The sequence below is a fragment of the Poecilia mexicana genome, unplaced genomic scaffold (assembly GCF_051168715.1).
Source record: "Poecilia mexicana isolate PSO_F unplaced genomic scaffold, ASM5116871v1 scaffold_2, whole genome shotgun sequence".
NCBI lineage: Eukaryota > Metazoa > Chordata > Actinopteri > Cyprinodontiformes > Poeciliidae > Poecilia > Poecilia mexicana.
The window spans coordinates 21605754-21632936 of record NW_028263371.1 but is presented as its reverse complement, the minus strand read 5'-3'; the positions used below and the strand labels follow the sequence as shown (position 1 = coordinate 21632936).

The 27183-nt window shown below is 38.8% G+C and overlaps 2 protein-coding genes across 2 annotated transcripts in view; both read right to left on the bottom strand.

The window, feature by feature from the left end:
• The window catches only part of LOC148160597 (ribonuclease inhibitor-like), a 40466-nt gene extending 39740 nt beyond the window's left edge, over positions 1-726 (bottom strand). Inside the window, exon 1 of the mRNA XM_088003990.1 lies at positions 437-726. The gene's annotated coding sequence lies outside the window, so the exon portion shown is untranslated. The remainder of the gene's footprint in view (positions 1-436) is intronic.
• Positions 727-1583: 857 nt separating this feature from the next.
• Positions 1584-27183, bottom strand: part of LOC106912754 (ribonuclease inhibitor-like) — a 61032-nt gene continuing 35432 nt past the window's right edge. Inside the window, exons 4-7 of the mRNA XM_088003988.1 lie at positions 20901-21080; positions 18897-19070; positions 2945-3124; positions 1584-1626 (exon numbers count right to left, since the gene is read on the bottom strand). Of these exons, the coding sequence (XP_087860114.1) occupies positions 1584-1626; positions 2945-3124; positions 18897-19070; positions 20901-21080 (577 nt within the window). The remainder of the gene's footprint in view (positions 1627-2944; positions 3125-18896; positions 19071-20900; positions 21081-27183) is intronic.

Genomic DNA, 27183 nt, shown 5'->3' with positions numbered 1-27183 from the left:
GATCAATTATATATAATTGGGCTGCACAGCTCTACCAACTGTACCAACTCTGTACAGTTTGTAGAGCTGTTGCCTTGCAGCAAGAAAGTTCTGGGTTCGATTCCCGCCCGGGTCTTTCTGCATGGAGTTTGCATGTTCTCCCTGTGCATTCGTGGGTTTTCTCCAGGTACTCTGGTTTCCTCCCACAGTCCACATGACTGTCAGGTTAATTGGCCCCTCCAGATTGTTCCTAGGTGTGAGTATGTGTGTGCATGGTTGTTTGTCCTGCGACGGACTGGCGACCTGTCCAGGATGTACCCCGCCTCCCGCCCAGAACGTTAGCTGGAGAGGCACCAGCAACCCTCCTAACCCCACTAAGGGACAAGGGTGTAAAAAAATGGATGGATGGATTTATATAATTGTTCACAGAAATATCAATAATTATATGATTACAAACCCCAATGCTTTCAGTTTGCAGCCTTCAGTCTGTAGAAAACCACAGAGCTCCTTCAGTCCAGAACCTTCCAGGTTGGTGTTGCTCAGGTCCAGTTCTGTCAGATGGGTCGGGTTGGACTTCAGAGCTGAGAACAGAGACGTCCAGCTGGTCTCTGACAAACTGCAGTCCTCCAATCTGAATAAAGAATAAAAGATGAGCTGAAGCCAACAGGATGCAGTTAAAACTGAAATATGAACAAATAAATAATAAAATGTAGAAAATTAATTTCCCTGAATGTAAAAGAAACATGATGAACTGATTCAAACATCTGATCCAGTCAAACTGGTTTAAAGAGTCCAAACCAGCAGAACCAGAACATTTGATCAACAAAGAAACTCAAAGTTTTTCTAAATGTTTCTCAGGATCTTAAACTCAGTCGGATGTTTTTCTCTCCATGTTTCCTTCCAGGCTCTGTATCAGCTGACTGATCTGTACCTTCATTTATCATCAGAGATTTTATTTCTCCAGTTTTTGGTCATTAATCTATTAATGATGATTTTCTTGCTGGTTGTATTTTAACTGCAGCTCATTGCTAAGTATGACAGATGTAAACGTTTTATTTCAATCCGTCTAATTCAGAGTTTTTACAACATCCATTACAGCTCAGATTCTGAAAGTTGATGATTTTCTCATTTTGTGGTGATTCAGTTCCTGAACCATCAACTAGAAAATATTGAGTCTTTTCTCTGTCAGATTGATTTGGGTCATTTAGTTCAAGTTCTGAATCCTCCATCAGAGACGCTGCAGAAATGGGAACATTATCATAAAGAACAACCTGATTGTGAAGACGAGTCATTTTTAAATCTATTTTCCAGGTGAACCACATGAGGATGATTTCAGTCACTGATGAAGCTTGTTGCACACAAAGCTTTACAAAGGTAAGATCTCACTTCCTGTCCTACAAAATAAGAGCTGAATCAAGATGTTTGAACTAAATGACTTTAACACCAAAACCTTCACAAAGTCAGTATTTACTGCAGGACTGTTAATTAATGATCTTTATATTATTTATGTCTCCTTCATGTCAGGAACTCAGCCAGAAGACTGTGGTCATCCTGACAGAGTCTGACTGTCAGAACAAACTCAGATTTCCTCTGGAAATCTCCGATCATGGGGGCGACTGCTGGCTGGACAGATGTCCAAAAGATATTCTTGGACAACAAAGGATGGAGGCCTAAAAAGGTCAAGAAGCTGTTGTTCAGAGAGCTGCATCCAAGAATATTGAGGGAAAGTTAAGTGGAAGGAAGAACAGTGGTGGTGAAAATGAGAACCAGCACCAGAAATAACTGCAGCCTTGACAGGATTCACCAGAAGTGGACTGAGGCTGGGGTCAGAACATCTGGATCCACTACACTCAGACCCAACACTAGCTAGCATAGCTTTCTATGGCATAACATTAGCTAGCATAGCATTTGATGGCAGTTCTAGGTAGCAAAGCCCTAGATGACATAGCTTTAGCTAGCATAGCCTCTCACACACAGCATCCTGATTGAGATTTATTCTGTTTTTGCTGATTGTTTGTGGTTTTAAAGTTCTCAGTTTAGTGACCATCAGACTTTATTGATCCAGTAATTTAACTGTAAAGTTGGGCTGTTGTGTTAATAAATTGTGATTAAAGAGAAGCTGTGTGTTTCTTCTTCATGTGTTCAGTGTTTGCTGGTTGAAACGCTCAGATTCTCTCCTTCATTCGTTGCTCTATAACAGCTCAGCTCATCAGGCTGCTGCTCATAGAACAATAACCTACATAGACTGAAGGCTTTGGCTGCTGGTTCTGATCACCAGCTGGAGACCCGACTTGGTAACCGGATCAGAACCACTCAGTTTATTCATGAATGGCCTTGGGTTCTTCTTAAAGCTGCTGAAAGCCAATGGAGGCCATTATTTCCTAAGGAGACGTGACCTGATGAAGCTTCATCACAGAGACGAGGCTCCAACCGACTGACAGCTGTCAGACTGAAGAGGACGGTTCCTCTCTGACCCGGCCCAACAGAACCACAGCTTCAGGACAAAGTGAGGAACCTGCTGCTGCTGCAAACCTCACTGTCATTCAGTTCATCTAGATTTGCTTTTCTACAATCAGTCACTTCTTAGATGTTTCATTAATGATGACTTGAACTGGTCAGTGTTTGTGGCTCAACTGGAGGAAAACATTTCATTCTGGATGTAAAGATGAGAATCAGAAATAAAACAATCTGAATCTTTACCAACCAAACTGAAACATCTCCATCGTTAATTAACTTCATTTGAATTATTTTACTCATTTTGTTCATCAGTAAAAATATTTTGAAAATTAAAAGTTCAATAATCTCAAAGCTATAAATAAGAATATAGTTAATTTGTAAAGTAAAAGGTTTGAGATTTTATTCTGACATTTAGACAGGTTGTTTTAAAAGAAAAATGTTAACATTAATTAATCTAAGGATTAAAGTATCAATAAATGGTTTTATTGGATAAATAGAGAAAACAAACCTCAGTTTCTTCACTTTACTGACTGAAGTCTCCAGGATCCCAAGCAGATTCTTCATATCAGAGTCTCCAGCTTCATATATGTTGATCTCACTGATTTCCAGTTCATTCAGATCTGGGTTGGACTTCAGAGCTGAGGCCACAACTTCACATTCATCCTTTAGGAGCTTACAGGCACCAAATCTGTGATGAAAGAAGAAATAAATTCAGTTCTTTGCTCTTTCTCTCTGTTCATCTTTGTTTCTTGAATAGGTCTCAAAGAAGGTGACAAAAGCATTTACACCATCCTATCTAGGTAATTTGAAACTGCTTAGAGGTTTAGAAAGAGGACACACCTTCAATGCATATATTAAAATTAGGAATACACCTCTTAATAAAAGTCTCCACTTCACAGAAGCAAATCGAATTGCTTTGTCTGCAGCCGCACGAGCAGTTCCCAAAGGCGCCTTTGCTTTGTCTCTTATTTTTGTATTTTCTTCATTTTTCTACTTTTCTCAGGTAATTAATGTCTGTTTTATGGTTTGGACTTCTTGATGGTTTGGGTGTGATGCTGATCTGTTTTTCTATGCATTTAATTGTCTGAATAAAACCCTAGATATGTCTGAAGTAGAATGGCGACTGGTTGTTCTCTGAGTGGTTTCCACTTTATACATGCAGAACCCTGAATTTGGGACACTAGAGGAAAATAACAAGCAAAGAGGTTTAACATTTTATTCCTCTAATTTAACAATTTGGGGGCTCTGTCGGTTCTTTGGGTTTCCGCATGTATGGGCTGGAACTTTATTGACTTGCTTTGGTCCGAGGTGCCGAGTGGACCGCTGAAAGGAGGAAGAGGCATTTGACGAAGACAGAAAGTTGTGGAACTGAACTTTGGTGATAAATGTGACTTAAATCGGAACATGATGACGTTGGATTTAGAAAGAAGTGACTGTAATACTATGGATTGTAGTGATGAGGAAGGAAGGAGTGGTCGGAATGAAGATAGAGTGGGAATTGGTGAGAAAGGGTGGAAAGAAGCAGCGAGCTGTTGAAAGAAAGAGGAAAAAAGGAAATGAGAAAAGCACTGAAGAATCCGATAATGAAGGAATTGAGAAAGGAACAGAAGCACCAAAAAGACAAAACCTGAATATTATAATAAGATTTGATGAAGGAGAAGGAGTCAAGAAGATTGATCCACTTAAGCTAACAAAAGCACTTAAAACACACGTTGGGGAAATTAAACATGCTAAGATACTGAGAGATGGAAATCTTTTGATTGGATGTAATTCTGAAAGTCAGGTTGAAAAGGCAAGAAAGATTGGATGGGTGTGTAAAGTCAAAGTCAGAGCAGTTGTTAAAGTGGGTGAAAAAAGAAACAATGAAAGCAAAGGAATTATAACAGGAGCTCCATTGAGTGTTGTCGAGAAAAGTCGAGCTCAGCCCACTTCCCCATGCTGGAGATTTTAGTTTAATAATAATAAATAAAGTTATCTTTAAAACTGATTACACAGGTGACATCAAGACCCAACAGTAGAGTCAGACGGTAATAAAATTAATCTGGTTGTGTGTGTTGTTATTGTGTCCTGCAAACTTTGCTTTAATTCTACTTTTTTCTATTTAATCATAAAAAAATCATAGTCTGACAGAGAGTCATGGAACAGGAAGAGCAGGTTTCCTGAAGAAAGAGGAAGTTTCCAGCCTGCAGTGAATAAAAATAGTTCAGATTGCTCATTTTGGGCATTAAAGGTTTAAAGAATAAAATCTAAACATTTTTGAGTAATTGGATAAAACCCAGAGTAAAATACTTAAATTAATAATGATAACTTATGATTAAACCAATAATTAATATTGGTTTAAGCAGTGGTTGATGTTGGTTTGATTATAAGAATATTTACACTTAGTCTTAAACTTATGGAAGTACTTAAAGGTGAAAGAAGTGACTGTAACATGGTGTCAAATAATTGGAATAATGGATTATTCTTGGTTTATTTTCAGAAATGTCTATAATAACTCACATCATGATTATAATAAGAGTAACTAATAAGTAATAGTTATAAAATTATGAATGAATGCTAAATCAGAGAAACTAAAAGGTTGTAAATGTGATTTTAACATCGAACTTGAAATGGTAAAAGTGTGTAACTGTAACTAAAGGTCACTGATTATGTGTTGGAGGTAGATGGTAGGTGAAAGGTCAGGGGGAAAGAGGAACTGATAGGAGAGCATCAGCCCTGCAACATGTGGCTTCAAATTGCACTTTTCTCACCAGCTGGGTTCAGACCCCAAAGAACAAAGGCAAAGAGGAAAAACTGGTGTGTTCCTTCCATGAGACCAGCTCGTCTACATCTCCATGGACCAGAAAGATCGTGAGACGAAGAGAAAGGAGCTACAGAGCTGCAAGACAAGAAGGAGAGGACCGCTACGGGCAAGAGGAAGTCACCCTGAGGCCCGAGATCTGCCGCTCTGACTCAGTACTCTTCCTGTACTGGGAGCCTCCTGCTGCTGCAACACCTTTTTCATCATCAGGCCAGTTCTGGGGTTCAAGATGCCAAACTCTGTCCATCTCTCTCAAAGTTTTCCTTTTTTAGTTCACAGTGTCAGCATTAGGGAAAGATAGGCTAGATTATTGATTTTATTTATTTGATTATTTCTGCTACTGATTTAAGCTGTACTGACCCTTGCAAAATTGCCTTACTAATAAAATAATTAGCATTAAGAAAATCTAAAAGATGTTGTGGACATTCAGTTAATGAGTCGCCTTAAAGTTCTTTGATGGTTGTAAAATAGCTATGAAGTTTGATTCTGGGAGGAGAAAGTGGAAAATGTTTTATAGGTTATTTTTAGCCAAAACAAAACAACAACCTTGGGACTCGCCCGAGTCACTAAAACCCACCTGGTTCAGTAACAAGTGCAAGTTGTAATAAAGAGAAGGAGCGACCGTTAACAGGTGTGCTCTGTGAAACTAGCTGATTGCAGGCTGCTCAATCTGGCTAATTCACAGAGTGAAAAAGGAGGGACATCTGGATGGAGGTCGTCAGAAACCAGGCTAGTCTTTCTCGCACCCAGCTTAAACAGAATGTCCTCTATATTCTCATCTGTAGTAATACTCCGGAGTTAGAGGCTTCTCGGACCCGTTAGAAGGAGAGCTGGAGAGCAACATCTCCCTCCTCTCAGAAAGGGAAGTAGAGAGAGAGAAGGGGGGGGGGTGTTGCGCAACAACAGTGTTAACATGAAGGACTTAGTTGAGAATCTGAAAGAAAGAAACAAGGAAGTAAAAGGAGCACGAAGAATGACAAGGGGTACAGAGAAGAGTGAAACAGAAACTGTGTTGTTTGAATTTGAAACAAAAGAAATGCCAAGGGAGGTTTTCTTTGGTTTGATAAGATTTAGTGTCAGGGAATATGTGCCCAAACCAGTGAGGTGCTTCAACTGTCAGGAATTTGGCCATGTTGCAAAAATGTGTAAAGGAAAAAGGAGATGTGCCCGTTGTTCTGGAGACCATGAATATGGAAAATGTGGAGTTGGAGTTAAACAAAAGTGTTGTAGTTGTGGAGGAGAGCATAGTGTCGCTTTTTGGGGTTGCGAAGTAATGAAACGACAATCAATGATACAGAAAACAAAAGTTAGACAGAAAGTGACATATGCAGAAGCGTGTAAAGTGGTTGAAAAAGAGAAACAAAATGGGAAATCTCTAACAGGAGAAAAGCAAGTAATCTCAAGAATTGTGGAAATGTTTGAAAAGAAAATTGAAGAGGAAAAAAAGAAAATGGTAACTTTTATTGCAGGAGTTATAAATGCAACATCGGATGTGAAATCAAAACCGGAAAGGGTTCAGATTATAGTGAAGGCAGCGTGCCATAGTTTAGACTTAAAGAATATTCGGTGGAGGACATAAGGGGAGAAATGTGTAGTCCAACAAGTCAAGAAGGATCATTTTAATCTTACAATGGAATGGGCAAGATTTTAAACAGTTTATTTATGAATTAAAAGAAAAACCTGATATAATTACAGGAAACTTGGCTGAAGCATTTTTTGGATTTCAAAGTAAATGGATATATTGCAGTTAGCTATGATAGACAAGAAGGAAATGGGGGAGGGTGTCTTTCTCTGATTAAGGAAGGTATTCCGTATGAAATTATTGGAAGGAAAGGAGATTTGGAGTATGTTGCCACTGAAATATGGGTGGAAGAGAAGGTAATGTTGGTTCTTAATTTTTTCAATCCTTGTAAAAAGCTTGAGTAAAGTAAACGTGACGAGATAGATATGAAAGGAAATGTTATTTGGTGTGGAGATTTTAATCCACATCACTCATTATGGGGTAGTGGAAAAAAGATTATAATGGGAACATTTTAGATGAATTTCTAGATAGTAATAATTTGGTTTGCTTGAATAATGGTAAGAAGACAAGAATTGATATAAATTCAGGTAAGGGATCTGTACTAGATTTGACATTTGTTTCTAGCTGTTTAGCTCCATTATGTGATTGGCAAGTTAAAAACAAGTCATTTTGTAGTGATCACTACATTATAATCAGCAAAATAAGGGTGGGCCAGGTGCATAGGCCTGAAGTAATAGGAGGAAAGTGGATATTTGAGAAAGCAAATTGGGAGGAATTTTATAACCTATGTGATAGAAAAATTTTAAATGTTCAAAATTATCAGAGTATTGAAAGTATGAACCGAGTGATTAGTCAGGGTATTTTAGCTGCTGCAGAGGAGGCTATTCCAAAAACATCAGGGAAAAATAGGAGAAAGTTGGTTCAATGGTGGAATGAAGAGTGTAGGAAAGCAGTTAGAGAAATAAAGCATTTAAATTGGTTAAAAGGTCTCATCATTTTCAACATTTAATTGAATATAAAAAGTCACAAGCAAAAGTCAGGAGAACAATAAGGAGCACAAAAAGAGAATACTGGAGAGGTTTCTGTGACACAATTGGCAGTAGTACAAAACTAGGGGATGTTTGGGGGATGATCAAAAAATGGGAGGAGCTAGAAGGGAATGGAGTTATCCTATACTAAATAAAAAATGATATAGTAGCTTTAACTGACAGGGAAAATGCTGATATGTTAGTAAGCACTTATGTGGGGATTCATAGTGGGGAAAATTTATCAGATAATGAAATAGAGGGAAGGGAGAGAACTAGAAAGGAAAATGATGGAATCTTAAGAAGAAAGGAGAATAATAATGATCTGATGAATTATCCTTTCTCTATTGGAGAGCTGAAAAGAGCTTTGGATAGAACTAGGAATAGTGCTCCAGGTAAAGATGAGGTGTGTTATATTATGTTAAGACATGTAAGTGAGAAAGTTTTAAATAAATTATTAATTTTATTCAATAAGATTTGGAAGGAGGGGAGGAAGCTATTGTTATCCCATTCAAGAAACTTGGGAAAGATCATAGTAATCCTGGAAACTACAGACCAATAGCTTTAACATCTAATCTGTGTAAACTGATGGAAAGGATGGTGAATGAGAGATTGACACAATATTTGGAGTCAAAACATTTAATTGCTCCTTATCAGAGTGGTTTTCGTAGAGGGAGAGGAACAATGGATCCTATTTTATGTTTAGAGGACGATATTAGAAAAGCTCAGATTAATAAGGAAACTGTTGTTGCTGTGTTTTTGATGTGGAGAAAGCATATGATATGTTATGGAGGGAAGGGTTAATGATTAAATTACATCAGATAGGTATTTTTTACGGGATAGAAATATTCAAGTTAAAATAGGAGATCATGTTTCGAAATTATGTAAAAGTTTTGGTAAGTCACTTTTTAAGTCACTTTTTGCTGATGATGGAGCGTTATGGAAAAGGTTATGGAAAAGTTAAACTACAGGAAGGTATAGATAAAGTGGGTAAGTGGGGAGTAAAGTGGGGCTTTAAATTTTCAATTGAAAAGACAAAAGTAATGATCTTCACAAATAAAAAATAGGGGTTGATAAAAAGTTGTATTTATATGGGAAAGAGTTAGAAAAAGTTGACTGGTTTCGGTTTTTGGGAGTAGCTTTTGATAAACTAACTTGGGGAAATTACATAGAACATATTATGGAGAAAAGTAAAAAGGTTTTAAACATTATGAGGTGTTTAGCAGGATTGACATGGGGTGCAAGTTTTGATTCCCTTAAAAATATATATGTGTCTCTAATTAGATCAAGAATAGATTACGGGAGTGTGGTGTATGGATCAGCAGCTAAAACTAGGTTTAAAAAGTTAGATGTTATTCAAGCCAGAGCAATGAGAATTTGTTTAGGGGCAGTTAAATCAACACCAATATGTGCCTTACAAGTAGAGTCAGGAGAAATGCCATTATGCATTAGAAGACAGCAGCTAATGGTCAATTATTGGATAAGTTTAAAAGGACATAATGCAGATCACCCAGTTAAGAAATTATTAGGAGAGAGTTGGGAAAGAGGAAAGAAACAAATTGATAGCTTTGGGTGGGTTGGTGATGATAGAGCAAAAATGTTTAATGTATATAATAAGGAATTTAGTCCAACTGTATTGTGGCCTTTGAGACCTACATGGACTTGGAAATATATTAATGTAGACAGAAAACTAACACATATTAGGAAAAGGAACACATTAGATACTTGCCAAGAATTTTATAATCAAATGCAGAATAAATATAATGATTATTTGCAAATTTATACTGATGGGTCAAAAGACCCCAAAAGTGAATCAATCAATCAATCAATCAATCAATCAAATTTTATTTGTATAGCACATTTCAGCAGCAAGGCATTTCAAAGTGCTTTACATAATTAAAATAAAAACAGCATTAAAACATAAACAGTGAGAAAGAGAAATAAAAAGCTGTAGAATTTTAGTTGAGACGCCGTCAACTGGGACTCCAACCCTTTGGACTTTAGTAAAACCTAAAGAAGAAGAAGAAGAAGAACGGCCTTCTTGGCTTCTGGCGGATTGATCTCAGTGGTTGTGCGGTTTCTGATACAAGTGTAGTTGTTGTGGTTTTTGGTATTACAGAAAAGAATCTGAGATTAGAGTTGTTCGTACCGCAGTTGGGTTTTGGCATACCCCCCACAAGTTTGACGAAATTTGTGTTCTGCGCTGGGCTGGCATACCCGAAGGATTTACTGCCCTTAGAAAGGCTTTCGGTTGTGTATTGGTACGTAGTTTAGGAAAAGGTGTGAATCCACCTGGAGTTGGATTCTCTCCGAAGGGACTGAGGTATTTGGATGGGTGTAATGTGAATTTGGACCTGGTGGTATCGCCTCTTTCCAGTCTTTCACGCGGGAGGACTGGTTCGGAAAGGACATTTAAATTATAAGGTGCATCCCTTAAGCCTTTTTCCCGGGCTTAAATGGACTTAGTCGAAATTGGGAGTAACCTCCTCCCCGTGGCAACTAGTGCCCGAACATTGGATGAAGTTGACTTGAGGTAGAAAGAGCTGATCTTTGTCGCTAGCGACCGTAGGGAAAACTGTCTTTGTATTCTTTGTTTGTGACTTTCTGTGTTTTTCTAACCTTCTTTCTGCTTCCTGTGGATTAATTTGGCTGTGATTGCTGTTTGTGGTTATTTGCTGTGTTTGGGGAGGCGGCCTGGTCTCTCTCTCTCTCTCATTCTGTGTCTGTGTGTTTCCTTCTGCTGTGAGTTGGTGCCGACACGTTGTGTGTGTGTGTGTGTGTGGGGGTGTGTGTGTGTGTGTGTGTGTGTGTGTGTGTGTGCGTGTGTGTGTGTGTGTGTGTGTGTGTGTGTGTGTGTGTGTGTGTGTGTGTGTGTGTGTGTGCGTGTGTGTGTGTGCTTTGCTGCGGGTTACTTCGTTTCTGTCTCCACAGGGTCGAGGTTCCACCATTTATATCTGTTTTTATGTGTACTCTGTCGGTCTTCCGTCGTTGTATGTTCCACCATGTGCTGCTATTTGTCTGTCTGTGTGCGTCTGGCGAGTTGCTTATTCGGCATTGTTGGTTTGTGATCGGTGCCAGCGCGGTTTCCTGTCGCTGAAACCTGTGTGTGTGTGTCAGGTCTGTGTCTGCGTTGTGTTAGTGCAGAGGTTCCCAAACTGTGGGGTGCACCCCCTAGGGGGGCGCTGTGTCATTGCAGGGGGCGCTGGAAGCCGTCTTGATGAAAAAAACAAAAAACAAAACATGAACACTGTATGCGCTGGGTTTTTACCTTAGAATGGCCAACTCTCTGTTATTCCTATGTCAATTTGATACAGTAGAGGCTTCCATACTTCCCATATTTGTGTCCTCTGTCACTTTTATCAGCAGTTAAAACTGTTTAATCCGTTGTTAACATGTTGTAACCTGTTTTTCCGAGCCGCCTTTAAACGCAACATGAGCGCTACGACGCTCGCGCTGGGTTTCCACCTGTGAAGGAGACCTGCTGCTGCTGGGCGGAGCTACGTAGGTTTGTGTTAGAATCACGGCAGCAAACCAGCAAAACGCAAAGAACTTTTCACAGTTTTTCCCTCCAAACTAACCGACTGAGTTGAGTAAAGCTGTTGGATGCAGGTAATGTTAGCTAAAAGATGACTAGCTAATGTTAGCTAAAAGATGACTAGCTAATGTTAGCTAAAAGATGACTAGCTAATGTTAGCTAAAAGATGACTAGCTAATGTTAGCTAAAAGATGACTAGCTAATGTTAGCTAAAAGATGACTAGCTAATATCAATACAGAACCTTAAGCTTAACAAGTACCTTGTAGGCTACCGATGTTGGTGTCTATTTTCAGCTACGTACTTTCATTTTGCCCCCCAAAAAAGTCGATCCCCCCTCCCCTCCATCACACACGTCGTTTCAACCAGACAGCCATTTGTAATCCATAGGGGGACGCAGAAGAAAAAGTTTGGGAACCACTGTGTTAGTGGATGTTGAATCACAATATGTTATGAAATATTATGAAATGATTTTTGTTGGATGTTATATTGCCGTATTTCTGTTAGTACATGGCTTGTTGGAACGCCTGGTTTTTGTGGGAAATAGATTTTTTCTGTCTTGCCCTTTAGTTACAGATCTTACAGGTCCCTATTTGCCAGAGCAGGGCAATGAGTGACCATTCCATTTGCATTTTGAGAGTTCTGAAGGAGTTCTTTTAACGCTGACATTTGCAGACCAGTTTTATATTTTGATTTTTTAGGATTCTTGGATTTTGATATAAATTTCTTTGGAAATTGTGTTTTACGTTGAAATTTAATGTGCAAAATAACATATTTACAAATGTTTCTACTTTCTCAGCAGGGGACAAGAAACTGTTTCAGTGACCTCTCCAAGCCGGAGCAGTGGACTGATACCATTGCTTATTTTCTATGATCATGTGACATTTACAGTCAGTTCAATTCATAGGTTTCCTCCCACAGGATGGACCACCCTCACTGATCAGCACATTTACAAAGAAACGACACGTATATGGAAAATGTTTGTCTACATGACGGTGTTTTCCAAACAGTTAATAAGGACATGATGACTAATGAATGAATTTTGTGGTGGCCATTTATGTAATGTTTGCAACTTGTAATTTCTACTAATTTAGTTTTCTATTTTGTGGAGTTTAGAATTTATTTAAGTTAAGTTTAGATCCAAAATCTGTAGTTAATTTGTATATTTGAATTGATTAGATTATGTTGGTAATTGGTTAGACCCTCCCATTAATTTGAGTAATTAAAACAGACCGGGTGCTGAGTGGAGCGATTGTTTGGCAAATGTTTGGTGTGTGGATGGGAGGTTTTTGTAAATGATTTTTTGACCACTTTCACATTTCACTTTTTTGTACTTGAAACATCATATTAAGTTTACTTTCATTTTTTGACTAAGTTGTAGGACATTTTTGGTAATTATTTTGTCGCTATTTTTTACAAGAAATGAAGAATATATTTTTTCAAACAAATTAAGTTGGAAGTGCGTTCAAATCAAAAACCACCTGTTAACACCCACGGCCTTTGTTGGAATATTGTTTTTTGGAAACGAGAAGGCCGCGACAAATTTGTTTCTTGTAGGAGAATCTCCCCCACAGTCAATACATTTTGTGTGGACAAGGCTGACAGTTTGACTTGAGTCAGAAACCCTGACAACTACAGACCACCTAACTGTACTTTACTTACTTTATGGAGATTAAGGTGGCAATTATTGGACTCTGCAGACTTGATTTGGGAGGTATATTTGTTACATTATAGGTCAACGGATGTGACAATGCCTTAAAATACTGAGAATAAGATTGTGTTCTTGTTTTTGCGAGTTAGTTGAGGGTCAAGAAAACCCCCAACATCCTGCATTTTCTTACAATAGGGAGTGAAAGTGTCTGCTTGAGTGTGATTGAGAGTGAATGGAGGTCAGGAGTTTTTGATGGGTTTTAGGAAGCGCTGTGTAAATATGACGTCACTTTAGTGAGTAGCTGTGTGATCATTTTTTCTCATTTTAAACTATGTAGAGACAGTAAATGTTTTGTTTCATCAATTTACTTTGACTACTTTACAGACGATTCTAAAGTGATGCTTACATATATTCTATTCCGTATCACATTCTGGTTTACAGTGGAATCATCTGCTTGTATGGTGGAAGGTTTTTTACTTAAGATATTACAAGTAAAATTGAAAACAAACAAGGTGACATCTGCTTTGTTGAAGTTTTAGTATTTTGGCCTAATTGATTATGGCTTCAACGTTAACATTAATGAAGTGGTCTTCAGCAGACTTCATCTTTCATCATGGCCTATTCTAAGTTTTTCTCTTATTATATCCCCACAACATTTCATTTCAATTGGTCACTATGGAGTGTTTAACAGAAAGGTACACTATTGGTAAATGTAATATGATCGGCTATATGATTTAAATTGGAAATTATGCAACAGCTTGAATTAATATTCATTGTGTTGGTTCTAGCCTGTTCTTGTCTCAGAGACAGTTTTTGATTCAAATCTAAGTCGAAAGGTTATATTGAGGTTCTTATAATTTGGTCATTTTACACCAATGTGAGGATTAATACAATACAACAGGAGCAACCAGAATTTAGCCTTGGCTGATAGCAGACAGAATTAGTGATTAAGAGACTGTCTCATCCAACGAGGGCGTTTTCTTTTTGTTTTTTTACTAACACACTAACTTACTAACTGAACTAATTATTGCTTTATATGGCACAAGGAATAGACGCAGCAAGTAGTGTCTATTCCTTGCTGTATAGACACTATTTGGACCTGTTGAAATTTTAGCATATTGGGCGAAGTCCTTCAAATTTGCACCTCTACGTTTTTCTTTTGAAAATAAGAAAAACACAGGGGGTTATTATAAAGATATTACTGACAGAACTTAGAACATCTCAGTGTATTTTGAATACTAGACGTAAGATTTGGAGAACTTGTGGAACATCTCACAATATTTTGGTTTTTCAGCAAATTATCTTATAACAGTAACATAGATTCCAAATTGTTTTCAAAATGATAATTTTATTATATCAACAGGGGGGAGAAGGAGAAATGGACCCTAATTCCTGGTTGATTTATAGAACCAACTTCTTGGCTAAACGGCTAAAGGGCGATTTGACCTAATTATTCACCACCCTCAGCATCTTTCATTTACAACACATATTTGAACCTGGACAAGATTAATATCAACTAATAGCAGAATATTTAAAACTAAGTGTGGTTTTGGGGAAACCTTGAGGTGATTTATGGAACTTCAGTAAAGGGTGATTTCATTCTCTTTTTATATCTGGACCACCTGAGAACTGAACTCCTCCTCAGAAATTTCCATTATTTTGCTGTAATATCCAGTTTTAGTTATTTTGTTTTCATAAGATGCTGAAAACAGTGAAACATTAGGTGGAATCGCCCTTTTGCCATTTCCTGAATCAGAAACTGCAATCTCAATCCAATTTCACAGAGACATTGGCTGAAGGCTTTGGCTGCTGGTTCTGATCACCAGCTGGAGACCCGACTTGGTAACCGGATCAGAACCACTCAGTTTATTCATGAATGGCCTTGGGTTCTTCTTAAAGCTGCTGAAAGCCAATGGAGGCCATTATTTCCTAAGGAGACGTGACCTGATGAAGCTTCATCACAGAGACGAGGCTCCAACCGACTGACAGCTGTCAGACTGAAGAGGACGGTTCCTCTCTGACCCGGCCCAACAGAACCACAGCTTCAGGACAAAGTGAGGAACCTGCTGCTGCTGCAAACCTCACTGTCATTCAGTTCATCTAGATTTGCTTTTCTACAATCAGTCACTTCTTAGATGTTTCATTAATGATGATTTGAACTGGTCAGTGTTTGTGGCTCGACTGGAGGAAAACATTTCATTCTGGATGTAAAGATGAGAATCAGAAATAAAACAATCTGAATCTTTACCAACCAAACTGAAACATCTCCATCATTAATTAACTTCATTTGAATTATTTTACTCATTTTGTTCATCAGTCAAAAACATTTTAAAAACTGAAAATCAAAGTTCAATGATCTCAAAGTCTGAAATATGAAAATAACTCATAAGGTAAAATGTTTTAGAGATTTTAATCTGTCATTTAAAAAGGATGTTTTAAAGTATTACAATAAAATCCTTAATTAACTAAGGACTAAAGTATCAATGAATGATTTTATTGGATAAATGGAAAAAACAAACCTGTTTCTTCACTTTACTGACTGAACTCTCCAGGATCTCAAGCAGATTCTTCATATCAGAGTCTCCACCTCCATTTATGTCGATCTGAGATTCTCATCCAACGAGGGCGTTTTCTTTTTGTTTTTTTTACTAACACACTAACTTACTAACTGAACTAATTATTGCTTTATATGGCACAAGGAATAGACACAGCAAGTAGTGTCTATTCCTTGCTGTATAGACACTATTTGGACCTGTTGAAATTTTAGCATATTGGGGGGAAGTCCTTCAAATTTGCACCTCTACGTTTTTGTTTTGAAAATAAGAAAAACACAGGGGGTTATTATAAAGATATTACTGACAGAACTTAGAACATCTCAGTGTATTTTGAATACTAGACGTAAGATTTGGAGAACTTGTGGAACATCTCACAATATTTTGGTTTTTCATCAAATTATCTTATAACAGTAACATAGATTCCAAATTGTTTTCAAAATGATAATTTTATTATATCAACAGGGGGGAGAAGGAGAAATGGACCCTAATTCCTGGTTGATTTATAGATACGGTAAATTATACATTTGTTAATCAGTAATTTTGACTTTCATTCCACAATAGTGAATTGTGGATTTATTTCATGTAAAGAGCCTTTACATTGCCTTCCTGCTTGACTAAAATATGGTGGTTGTGATATAGAAACTCTTACTAAATTAAAATTGAACAGCTTTAATCAACATCTATGCCATGTTTATTTTCATTTAAAATTATTGATACATTTCCTGCATCACTGCTGATATTTTATTTATATAGAGTTACACTTGGGTGTAAATTGTTACTTTTGAGGAAAATTTGGGTTACAACTGCTGTAAATTTCAGATAACATGTGAGCAACTTCTGACATCTTTAAATGAAATAGAAGCTGTTTTGAAAATGTCAGGATAACGGTGATAGTTTTATTTTTAATGTAAACTGAGGGAAATAGGACTGATTGTCTTGAAGTGTGGGACAGAATCAAGGATCTTTTGAATCTAATTGAACAAAAACTCATGAGTTATTTTACCAACTGTGTTTACAATCACAGTTTTTATACAAGTTTCTAGCTGGAATTAATACATTTAAGTTTTTTAACAAGTTTTGTTGAGAAGTGATTTTGAATTTGTGGCAGATATTTGGTACAGGCAGAGTGAACATCTTCTAGATAAGAATATGTATTGATTCAAACAGTAAGTGAGCTTACTTGATTACTTCTGCCAGTTTGGGTTGTGAAACGTCTTGCTTAATTATATTTTTCTTCTTTTTACAGAGTTTGGGTTGTGAAGCGAGAGGAATGGCAGAGAGCTCTGTGGAAACTTAACAGAACACAGAGAAGTGAAAATTCATTTGACATTTTGGAGTGAGCAAAGTTGGCATAGACTTTTGTTGAATTTTTTATTTATCTTGTATTATTTTCCTCTGGCAGTTCTGCTCTTGGAGGTTGAAGTTGGTCTCAGGGAGGGTTTCTGAGGCTGGGAACTGAGCTGGAAGGTGTGAGATGACAGTGTTGCAACTACGCACTGTGCCTCTGATGCCGGACTGTCAATTGGAAGCAAAGTCACCTCCTATACTGTGACTGAGGTCGGTGAAGATTACCTGCTATTTCCTGTTACTTGGGTCACGCTGATGCTTACAGGACCCGGGATGGATGAGCTCTCTGACTGTTATTGATGAAGCAGCTACTGCTGGATTTGGCAGGTCGCCGCACTTCAAGGATCAAAGACATCCTGACGGGTGATGAAGTAGTTTGGGTGGAAACCCTCCTTTGTTCTGTGACTTTTACTGTGTTTTCTCCCCCACAAACACTGCTGTCATCTAGAGCTGAGCTCAGTTCAAGAAGGGGACACTGCAGCCCCTGTGCTCTACGGATGCTTGGCCTGTTCCGGGTGTTTTTACACTATGGAACGACTCTATTACTCTGGACAGTTCTCGTTGGGCAAGATAAGAACTGATATCTGCTGATAGCCATTGGGCATGTCCAGCTGCAGCTCAGCAGATGTCCTGTTTGTCTGGTTGCCTGGTGGTCCTGGATTTTCCACCTCTCGGCATGTAACCTCAGTCCTCTGACCCCTCCTTCGGCGTGCTTTGGCCTCCGAGTTGCAGCCACTGGTTGCCAGTTCAAGTTGGTAATATTTCACTATTTTTTCCAAATGTTTCTCGTATTGAGTGGGATGCCTGCTTTTTTATTTGTTCTCTAACCTAATTTATCACAGGACATACTACATTTACTGGGTTGATTGTCTCACATTCTTCTCGCTTGACATTCTGACCTTTGTTGGTTTACAGTAGGATTGTAGAAAAAACATCTCCTGGTGTCAGAAGTTTTACGATTGCAAGAATTGTGGTACAGCTCTTTGCATTTCTTGGAAATGCATTCATAGATGGTTCACTCTGTTTGTCCCACATCATGCTAATGTGTTTTTCCCTTTCAGCATGACGAGAATGGGAAAGGGACAAAGTATTATAATTCTAGTTAACAAATTGTTTCCTTAAACTTCACTGACTTGCATTGTGTGCCATGTTTCAACTACACAGGAAGATGATCTAACTTTATTTGGTTCACATTACAGTGGCTATAATTTAAAGTAAACTAATTTTAAATTTGGAGGTCATTATTTACAGGATAAAGTGGGTTCATCTAGATTAGAATCTGGACTTTGTCGGACTATTATAACTTTTACCATGAGAAATGAAATTCAACTGTGGTGGAATACCGACTTACTAAAGTTAATTTATATAAGCTGCTGCTTCAATAAAGACCTGCTGGCTTCAGAACCAGAACCAGAACCTGGTACTGGGTCATGTTGTGTTGGAGGATTTTAGTCAGTAAATCATTCCAGGTTCTGATCAAAGTGTTGAAACATCAATCATTGATTATTGATTTGTTCCTGTTAGATTCCAGGAATTCACCTTTCTAGACTGGGTTGAATGATCTTTGACCAAAGATATGAACTTTGATTTACGATCAATTATATATAATTGGGCTGCACAGCTCTACCAACTGTACCAACTCTGTACAGTTTGTAGAGCTGTTGCCTTGCAGCAAGAAAGTTCTGGGTTCGATTCCCGCCCGGGTCTTTCTGCATGGAGTTTGCATGTTCTCCCTGTGCATTCGTGGGTTTTCTCCGGGTACTCTGGTTTCCTCCCACAGTCCACATGACTGTCAGGTTAATTGGCCCCTCCAGATTGTTCCTAGGTGTGAGTATGTGTGTGCATGGTTGTTTGTCCTGCGACGGACTGGCGACCTGTCCAGGATGTACCCCGCCTCCCGCCCAGAACGTTAGCTGGAGAGGCACCAGCAACCCTCCTAACCCCACTAAGGGACAAGGGTGTAAAAAATGGATGGATGGATTTATATAATTGTTCACAGAAATATCAATAATTATATAATTATAAACCTCAATGTTTTCGGTTTGCAGCCTTCAGTCTGTAGAAAACCACAGAGCTCCTTCAGTCCAGAACCTTCCAGGTTGGTGTTGCTCAGGTCCAGTTCTGTCAGATGGGTCGGGTTGGACTTCAGAGCTGAGAACAGAGACGTCCAGCTGGTCTCTGACAAACTGCAGCTCAACAATCTGAATAAAGAATAAAAGATGAGCTGAAGCCAACAGGATGCAGTTAAAACTGAAATATGAACAAATAAATAATAAAATGTATAAAATTAATTTCCCTGAATGTAAAAGAAACATGATGAACTGATTCTAACATCTGATCCAGTCAAACTGGTTTAAAGAGTCCAAACCAGCAGAACCAGAACATTTGATCAACAAAGAAACTCAAAGTTTTTCTAAAAGTTTCTCAGGATCTTAAACTCAGTCGGATGTTTTTTCTCTCCATGTTTCCTTCCAGGCTCTGTATCAGCTGACTGCTCTGTACCTTCATTTATCATCAGATATTTTATGTCTCCAGTTTTTGGTCATTAATCTATTAATGATGTTTTTCTTGCTGGTTGTATTTTAACTGCAGCTCATTGCTAAGTATGACAGATGTAAACGTTTTATTTCAATCCGTCTAATTCAGAGTTTTACAACATCCATTACAGCTCAGATTCTGAAAGTTGATCATTTTCTCATTTTGTGGTGATTCAGTTCCTGAACTATCAACTAGAAAATATTGAGTCTTTTCTCTGTCAGATTGATTTGGGTCATTTAGTTCAAGTTCTGAATCCTCCATCAGAGACGCTGCAGAAATGGGAACATTATCATAAAGAACAACCTGATTGTGAAGACGAGTCATTTTTAAATCTATTTTCCAGGTGAACCACATGAGGATGATTTCAGTAACTGATGAAGCTTGTTGCACACAAAGCTTTACAAAGGTAAGATCTCACTTCCTGTCCTACAAAATAAGAGCTGAATCAAGATGTTTGAACTAAATGACTTTAACACCAAAACCTTCACAAAGTCAGTATTTACTGCAGGACTGTTAATTAATGATCTTTATTTTATTTCTGTCTCCTTCATGTCAGGAACTCAGCCAGAAGACTGTGGTCATCCTGACAGAGTCTGACTGTCAGAACAAACTCAGATTTCCTCTGGAAATCTCCGATCATGGGGGCGACTGCTGGCTGGACAGATGTCCAAAAGATATTCTTGGACAAGGATGGAGGCCTAAAAAGGTCAAGAAGCTGTTGTTCAGAGAGCTGCATCCAAGAATATTGAGGGAAAGTTAAGTGGAAGGAAGAACAGTGGTGGTGAAAATGAGAACCAGCACCAGAAATAACTGCAGCCTTGACAGGATTCACCAGAAGTGGACTGAGGCTGGGGTCAGAACATCTGGATCCACTACACTCAGACCCAACACTAGCTAGCATAGCTTTCTATGGCATAACATTAGCTAGCATAGCATTTGATGGCAGTTCTAGGTAGCAAAGCCCTAGATGACATAGCTTTAGCTAGCATAGCCTCTCACACACAGCATCCTGATTGAGATTTATTCTGTTTTTGCTGATTGTTTGTGGTTTTAAACTTCCCAGTTTAGTGACCATCAGACTTTATTGATCCAGTAATTTAACTGTAAAGTTGGGCTGTTGTGTTAATAAATTGTGATTAAAGAGAAGCTGTGTGTTTCTTCTTCATGTGTTCAGTGTTTGCTGGTTGAAACGCTCAGATTCTCTCCTTCATTCGTTGCTCTATAACAGCTCAGCTCATCAGGCTGCTGCTCATAGAACAATAACCTACAGAGACTGAAGGCTTTGGCTGCTGGTTCTGATCATCAGCTGGAGATTATTGAGTTCAATAATCTCAAAGCTATAAATAAGAATATAGTTAATTTGTAAAGTAAAAGGTTTAAGATTTTATTCTGACATTTAGACAGGTTGTTTTAAAAGAAAAATATTAACATTAATTAATCTAAGGATTAAAGTATCAATAAATGGTTTTATTGGATAAATAGAGAAAACAAACCTCAGTTTCTTCACTTTACTGACTGAAGTCTCCAGGATCTCAACCAGGTTCTTCATATCAGAGTCTCCACCTCCACATATCCAGATCTCACTGATTTCCAGTTCATTCAGATCTGGGTTGGACTTCAGAGTTGAGGCCAAAACTTCACATTCAGCCATTTGGATCTTACAGGCACCAAATCTGTGATGAGAGAAGAAATAAATTCAGTTCTTTGCTCTTTCTCTCTCTTCATCTTTGTTTCTTGAATAGGTCTCAAAGAAGGTGACAAAAGCATTTACACCATCCTATCTAGGTAATTTGAAACTGCTTAGAGGTTTAGAAAGAGGACACACCTTCAATGCATATATTAAAATTAGGAATACACCTCTTAATAAAAGTCTCGACTTCACAGAAGCAAATCAAATTGCTTTGTCTGCAGCCGCACGAGCAGTTCCCAAAGGCGCCTTTGCTTTGTCTCTTATTTTTGTATTTTGTTCATTTTTCTACTTTTCTCAGGTAATGTCTGTTTTATGGTTTGGACTTCTTGATGGTTTGGGTGTGATGCTGATCTGTTTTTCTATGCATTTAATTGTCTGAATTGTCAGGAACTCAGCCAGAAGACTGTGGTCATCCTGACAGAGTCTGACTGTCAGAACAAACTCAGATTTCCTCTGGAAGCTGCTCTCAGTGGTTTGGAGGACGACTGACTTGTAATTTGCTCCATCAGTGGAATTGACACTAAAATGGAAACTCATCACCTGCTTCTGTGGTGGGATGGTGTTCCACCTTCCCCCGCTCTGTCCGTCAGGTGCAACTAGAAGCGCACCGTTGATTGGTGGGCGGGGCAGATGCCTATTTGGGCAGGCTGCTGCAAGGTGGCTGCGTCTTTGTTTCTCCCACTCTTGCTACGGTCGGCGGCTACATGTCGGCTTGTGGGTTTGGTCGACTCGTCTGCGATCGTAAGTGGCAGTTTTGCTATCCGTGGCTGAGATCATGGTTGGTTTTTGGCTGCTACATTTGTCGTGCGTTTCTGCAGTGTTGCTCTGATGGCGTTGCCGGCTGCAGCTGGGGGTTGCTGTGGCGGGCGGCTTCAATCTGGTCCTCACCTGCTGACCCGCTTCCTCCCGGGTTAGGCTGTGTTTCCACCCCTGGGCACCTGATTGTTTTTGGAGCTGCAGCGCTTTGGATGGTCTGCTGTCTTGTCTTGTCTTGTCTTCCTGTTTGTTTGGGCCGCTCTCAACTAAACCTGTTGCGGATTGGGCAGGCTGTGTGCACGGGGCATTACTCCTCTGGCCTTGTTGAAGGGCATTTGGAAGCGGATGACAACAATTTGTTCCATTGTTTTATTTTGTGTGATTGAAGTTACTAATTGGTTTTCTTTGTTTGATTTACTAATTTCTTTTGCATTGCATGTTTTATTCCTTTTGGAATAATTGAACGTATCTGTCCTGGTTCCTTTTGTTCCAGGGACCGAGTAGTGGGCCTGAAGCCTCGTTTTTAAAAAGAAATGTTTTGAAGAAAGTGTTAAATCTGTGTTCAGGTGCATCTTGTTACTTTTAGAAAGATCTCCACCTGTTGGTCACACCTCCATGTTTTGCTTCCTGCCAACATAAAACTCCTGCATGAGCTGCAGCTCCAGGCAGTCGAGTCCCCAGAAAGCTTCCCTGTTTCTAGGAACCATTTCATCCAGAGTTGGTCGACTTTCTCTCTGACGCTGAACCTTCAGTCTGAGCATGTGCAGAACCTCTGTTAGGTAAATTGTATTATTATCAACTATTTGTTATACTGTTTTATATGTTCTTATTTTATGTACTCTTATTTGGTTTAGTCATATCTTTTAAGGAATGTTTCTGTATTGTTAATAACTCTGGCTTGCTTTCTCAGAGGGCCTCTCTGAAGAAGAGCAGTGACAGCAGCTCTTCACAGAACTCCCTGCTTTGACCTCTTGGATGGCTATAAAACCATCGCCGTGAAGATTCACAACTTGTCCTGTTTGATCCTGGATCAGGAACTGGATAAGCTAGTGCGAGATAGATTGTGTTAGTTAGTGATAATCTTGGCGCTGTGACTGTGTGATGAAGTGTTTTCCCCTCCCTTTAGAGTTACAGCGCTCTCTGTGATTAGGGATCCTAAAGACAATAAAAAGAGAGGGGCAGGCAAATGTGCTTCAGAGCAGTAGGAGATTGTAACTGAAAGCACATCTCTGTCTGTTCTCCTCGCGAGTATTCAGAATCTAACTCTCTCTTGTCTTTCCTGTGTTATGTGCTGTGTCTAATAGCTGTCAACTCTGACATAATTTGGTCCTTTGAGCCGGATCTCAACATACCGGAAGGATTCCGGCAGGTGAGGCAGATGCCAGTAGAGACCGTGCACGGCAAGCTTCCTAGTGGAAGCTTTTCAGAACCTGTTCAAGGGCTGGTACTCTGCCTGTCTGCTGGGATCTGAAGGTTGACGAGACTCCAAGGAAAGACAACAGGGGTGAGTGATTCTTGGTTAAAAGTGGCGAGTGACTGGAGGTCATTGCGCGTATATAAAACCCTGGAAATTCTAGACTCTAACAGGTAATTAATTAATGCACAAAATCCGCGTAGGACAGCGAAAGTCCTAGCACAAAGTTTTCGCGTGACAGGCGGACGGAGCCTGGTGCTGTGGAAGGTTGGAGACCTTGTCCTGTTAGGCTGCGGGGCCTGGCTAATACCCGTGGTAACGGACGGCGGAGTCCGGCGACGACAGGCGCTTAAATTCCGTGACAAAAGTGTGAAAGTGAGAGTGATTGGCGGTTTAAATACCACTCGGTATTTTACCTCATATAACGCAGTAGGGTTGTAAGCAGCAAACCTCTTGTGGATGCAAAGGCAAGATTCTCCCACTCGAAAGAGTTGAAGTGGAGAATACCACAACAAGGTCTTTTTAATTGCTGGCCTACTGAAACAATATCTCCAGTTCACAGGACTCCCTAGGAGTCAACGAACCTGGACCAAATTTAAATAAATTTTTGAAGCTAAAATAGCAAACCAAAGGTAAATAAATTAATAATTTTTCAAATTAAAATTGCAAGTACTTTAAATAATGGGAAACACGAATTCTTGTAATTCCTCACTCGCTGAGGTTCCCGAAGGGGATGAGAAGTACATGCTGGTAGCACTGTATACATGACAAAATGGAAGAAGAAATATGGAGTAGAGGGGAAATTAAAATTTGAACAATGGCAAATTGTAGTGAAAATTTTGGAGAACAGTGTAATGAGAAAAAGAGGAAGAAAAAAGGCAAAAAAGGAGGAGGAGTTGAGTCGTGCTAATTATGGTTAAAAGAATCCGAGAACTTAATTCTTAGACCAAAAGATAATGAAGACATACCAAGCACACGGACTGCTGTAACGGTGCAGGGAGCACAAGCTCCTGCAGCCACCCCTCCCCCTGCCGCTGCAGCAGCTCCGTCTGCCCCAGTCTCAGCCGCTGTGGTCCCAGCAGCACAACTGTACCCGTCATTAGACGAAGGGGCACAAGACTTGTATGTTTTCAGACCCTGGACCTTAGAAGAGGCCAGGAAAGCTGTGGAAGGAATAACACCTGCAGCAGAGGATCCCGATATATGGGTAGAAGACATGACTGGATTAATTCATTCCTAAAGATTAAATGGGACAGAAGCAGGGGAAGCTGCAATGTCCTCACTAGGGAAAGACTGGGCAAAAGTTAGAGGGAATTATATGGGAAAAATAACTGATCAAAATGGTAGATTAGGCCCAATAAAATACCCTATGGGAGCTAATCCAGAACTAAGTGAAGCATTCAAAGCACAATGGGATCCATTATGTGAAAGAGTCAAAAGAAATTTTCGCAAAAAAGCAAATTACCGCCACTTGGCAGGGATAAAACAAATAGCTGGAGAAAAAGTAGATTTCCGTTTGCGTTTTGAAAAGGAGTTTAAAATGCATAGTGGGATAACTTTTAATGAAGATGACACCAGTGCATATCAGCAGCAACTGAAAAATGCTTTGCTGACAGGCTTTCGCCCTGAAATTGGGGGATGGATAAGAAAACACCTGGTTGAAATTGAAACTGTCCCTGTCTCACAATTAACCACGTGGGCAATTCATGCTGAAAAAATCCTTGAAAAACCTAACAAAGGTTAGGTTTGCCTCTGCCTTTTCCAACGGCCCGATGAAAGGCCGCAGAGATAGAGGAGGTCGCAATAGGCGACGAACCAAAAATGATACCCCACAAAATCCGCGCAGTCCAAATGGCTGCTGGATTTGTGGTGGTACTGGCCACTGGGCAAAAAACTGCCCTTCAAAGATTGCTGCACGGGACAACAGGAGGGGTGGTGGAGTGAGGAGACCTCAAAAAGGAGTAATCCTCAGCATGATCAGAGTTTATCACACCCCAAAAAGACAAACCACCACACCAAATTGATGTAATGGTGGACATATGTGCAGCTTGGGATACGTTAAGTAGAATCATAAAAGAAATTTAATTTCTGTACGATGCCGGTGCAAAAAAAAATATATTTTAATGTTACCAAAATTAGGTTTAAACCTCACAAGTGACAAATAATTCATTTTAAGAATACTACTGTGGAAATAAATTAAACACCTCTAAGTGTTGAAAATAATTGATAATTTAATTTAACTCAAGAATTTAATTTAGAGTTTAATTCTGTAAAGAATCTACAAATTGATTTTTGTGGGATTTTTCATATTGGATGAATGACAATTATTATGAGGAGAGAGAAATGTTACTACAAAATTGAGTAACGGATGAAACTATTGACCATTTAAGATTAGATATAAAAAACTTACGTTTTTAACTTGTCTGAAATGCAAGGTTAAGTGAAAGTCTGAGATTTTAAGCAACCTGATATAAATGGCTACTAAAAATTGATGATTGTGAATGACAGCAACACTTTCTAGATTTCAGTCTAAAACATTTTAATCTAGATTTGATTTATAGTCAAATTCAAAAAGAAAAATCTTGGATTAGAGGATTTGAGATTTGGTTAAATTAAAGATGGACATTTTTATTCTAGAGGAATTGGATAGAAATGTTGAAAGCTGCTGAATTTAACAAAGAATAACCAAAATATAATCCTGCAATTAAAAGACTTGTCTGCTAAAATATCTTCTATAAACCTATGAGTTCACCTGACTTAAATATTAATCCTCCCAAACACTTTATTAGAAGCTTAAGTGATTGTGACACATGGGCAATGCCATGTGTTAAAAGGGGGGAGAAAGGGAAATGTGGTGATAATAATAATATAAATTCTTGCAAAAAAACATTTTTCTTTATGAACTTTTGAGTTAACAAGTAGTGGGTTTTTTGATGATGATCGCTGCTTTTTCTAAATGGGTTGAAAAAGAAAAAGTTCCAGCACAGCATGCAGATACTTTGACGGTAGCTAAAGCTATTTACAAAACTATTGTCCCAAAACACAACATTCCACAGACTGTTTACACTGACAAGTGATACAAAATATGGCTACGCACTTGGGAATGACATTGAAAAACTACTGTGCTTATCATCCTTAGAGTGCAGGGTTGGTGGAAAGAACAAATAGTACTGTGAAAAGCAGATTAAAACATGTATTGGAGGAACTAGTAGGCCCTGGACTGCAATGTTTAGACTTGGTAAAATTATACATTAACATTACAAGTACATCAAAACTTGCACCTTTTTAAACATTATTTGGAAGGCTGTATAGATTGTCACAGTTTAATAATCAATGGTAAATAGATGAGGAAGCTACTTAAGCTGATTGTATGAGAAGCTAACTTAAATAAAAAAAAGAAAAAAAAAAACTATTTTGGCCTATACTCTCATCTCGGTGTATTTTCCTAAGTGGGACGGGCCGTACCAGGTGCTGCTGACTACTCCCACAGCCATAAAAATAGCAGGTCATCTTGGGTACACCTGTCACATTGCAAAAAGGTCATTTCAGCTCAGAGAAAAAAAAGAAAAAAGACAGAATAAGTTCCGGAGGCTCACTGACCTACAGGGCAAAGGCCAGGTTGCAAAGGGGGCTAAACCAAATAGTTTGACCGTCTCAAAACTGGTGAAGATTGTCCACAACCCTGGAGCATCCTTAGGAGCCGAACGAACTTAAACATTACTGAAATGGCGAATAAAAATGTTGTTTTATTTTCATTTTATGTTTTCAGCCTGGACAAAATAATAACTGCTTATTTTATTATTCTTATTAATGGTAGACAGGCTTCTAAATTAGTCAAGCAAGATTGTGTAGTATGTATGGAACCAAGACATTTACTATGGGCAACCCTAGCAACCATTAAAAAGTAATTCTTAAT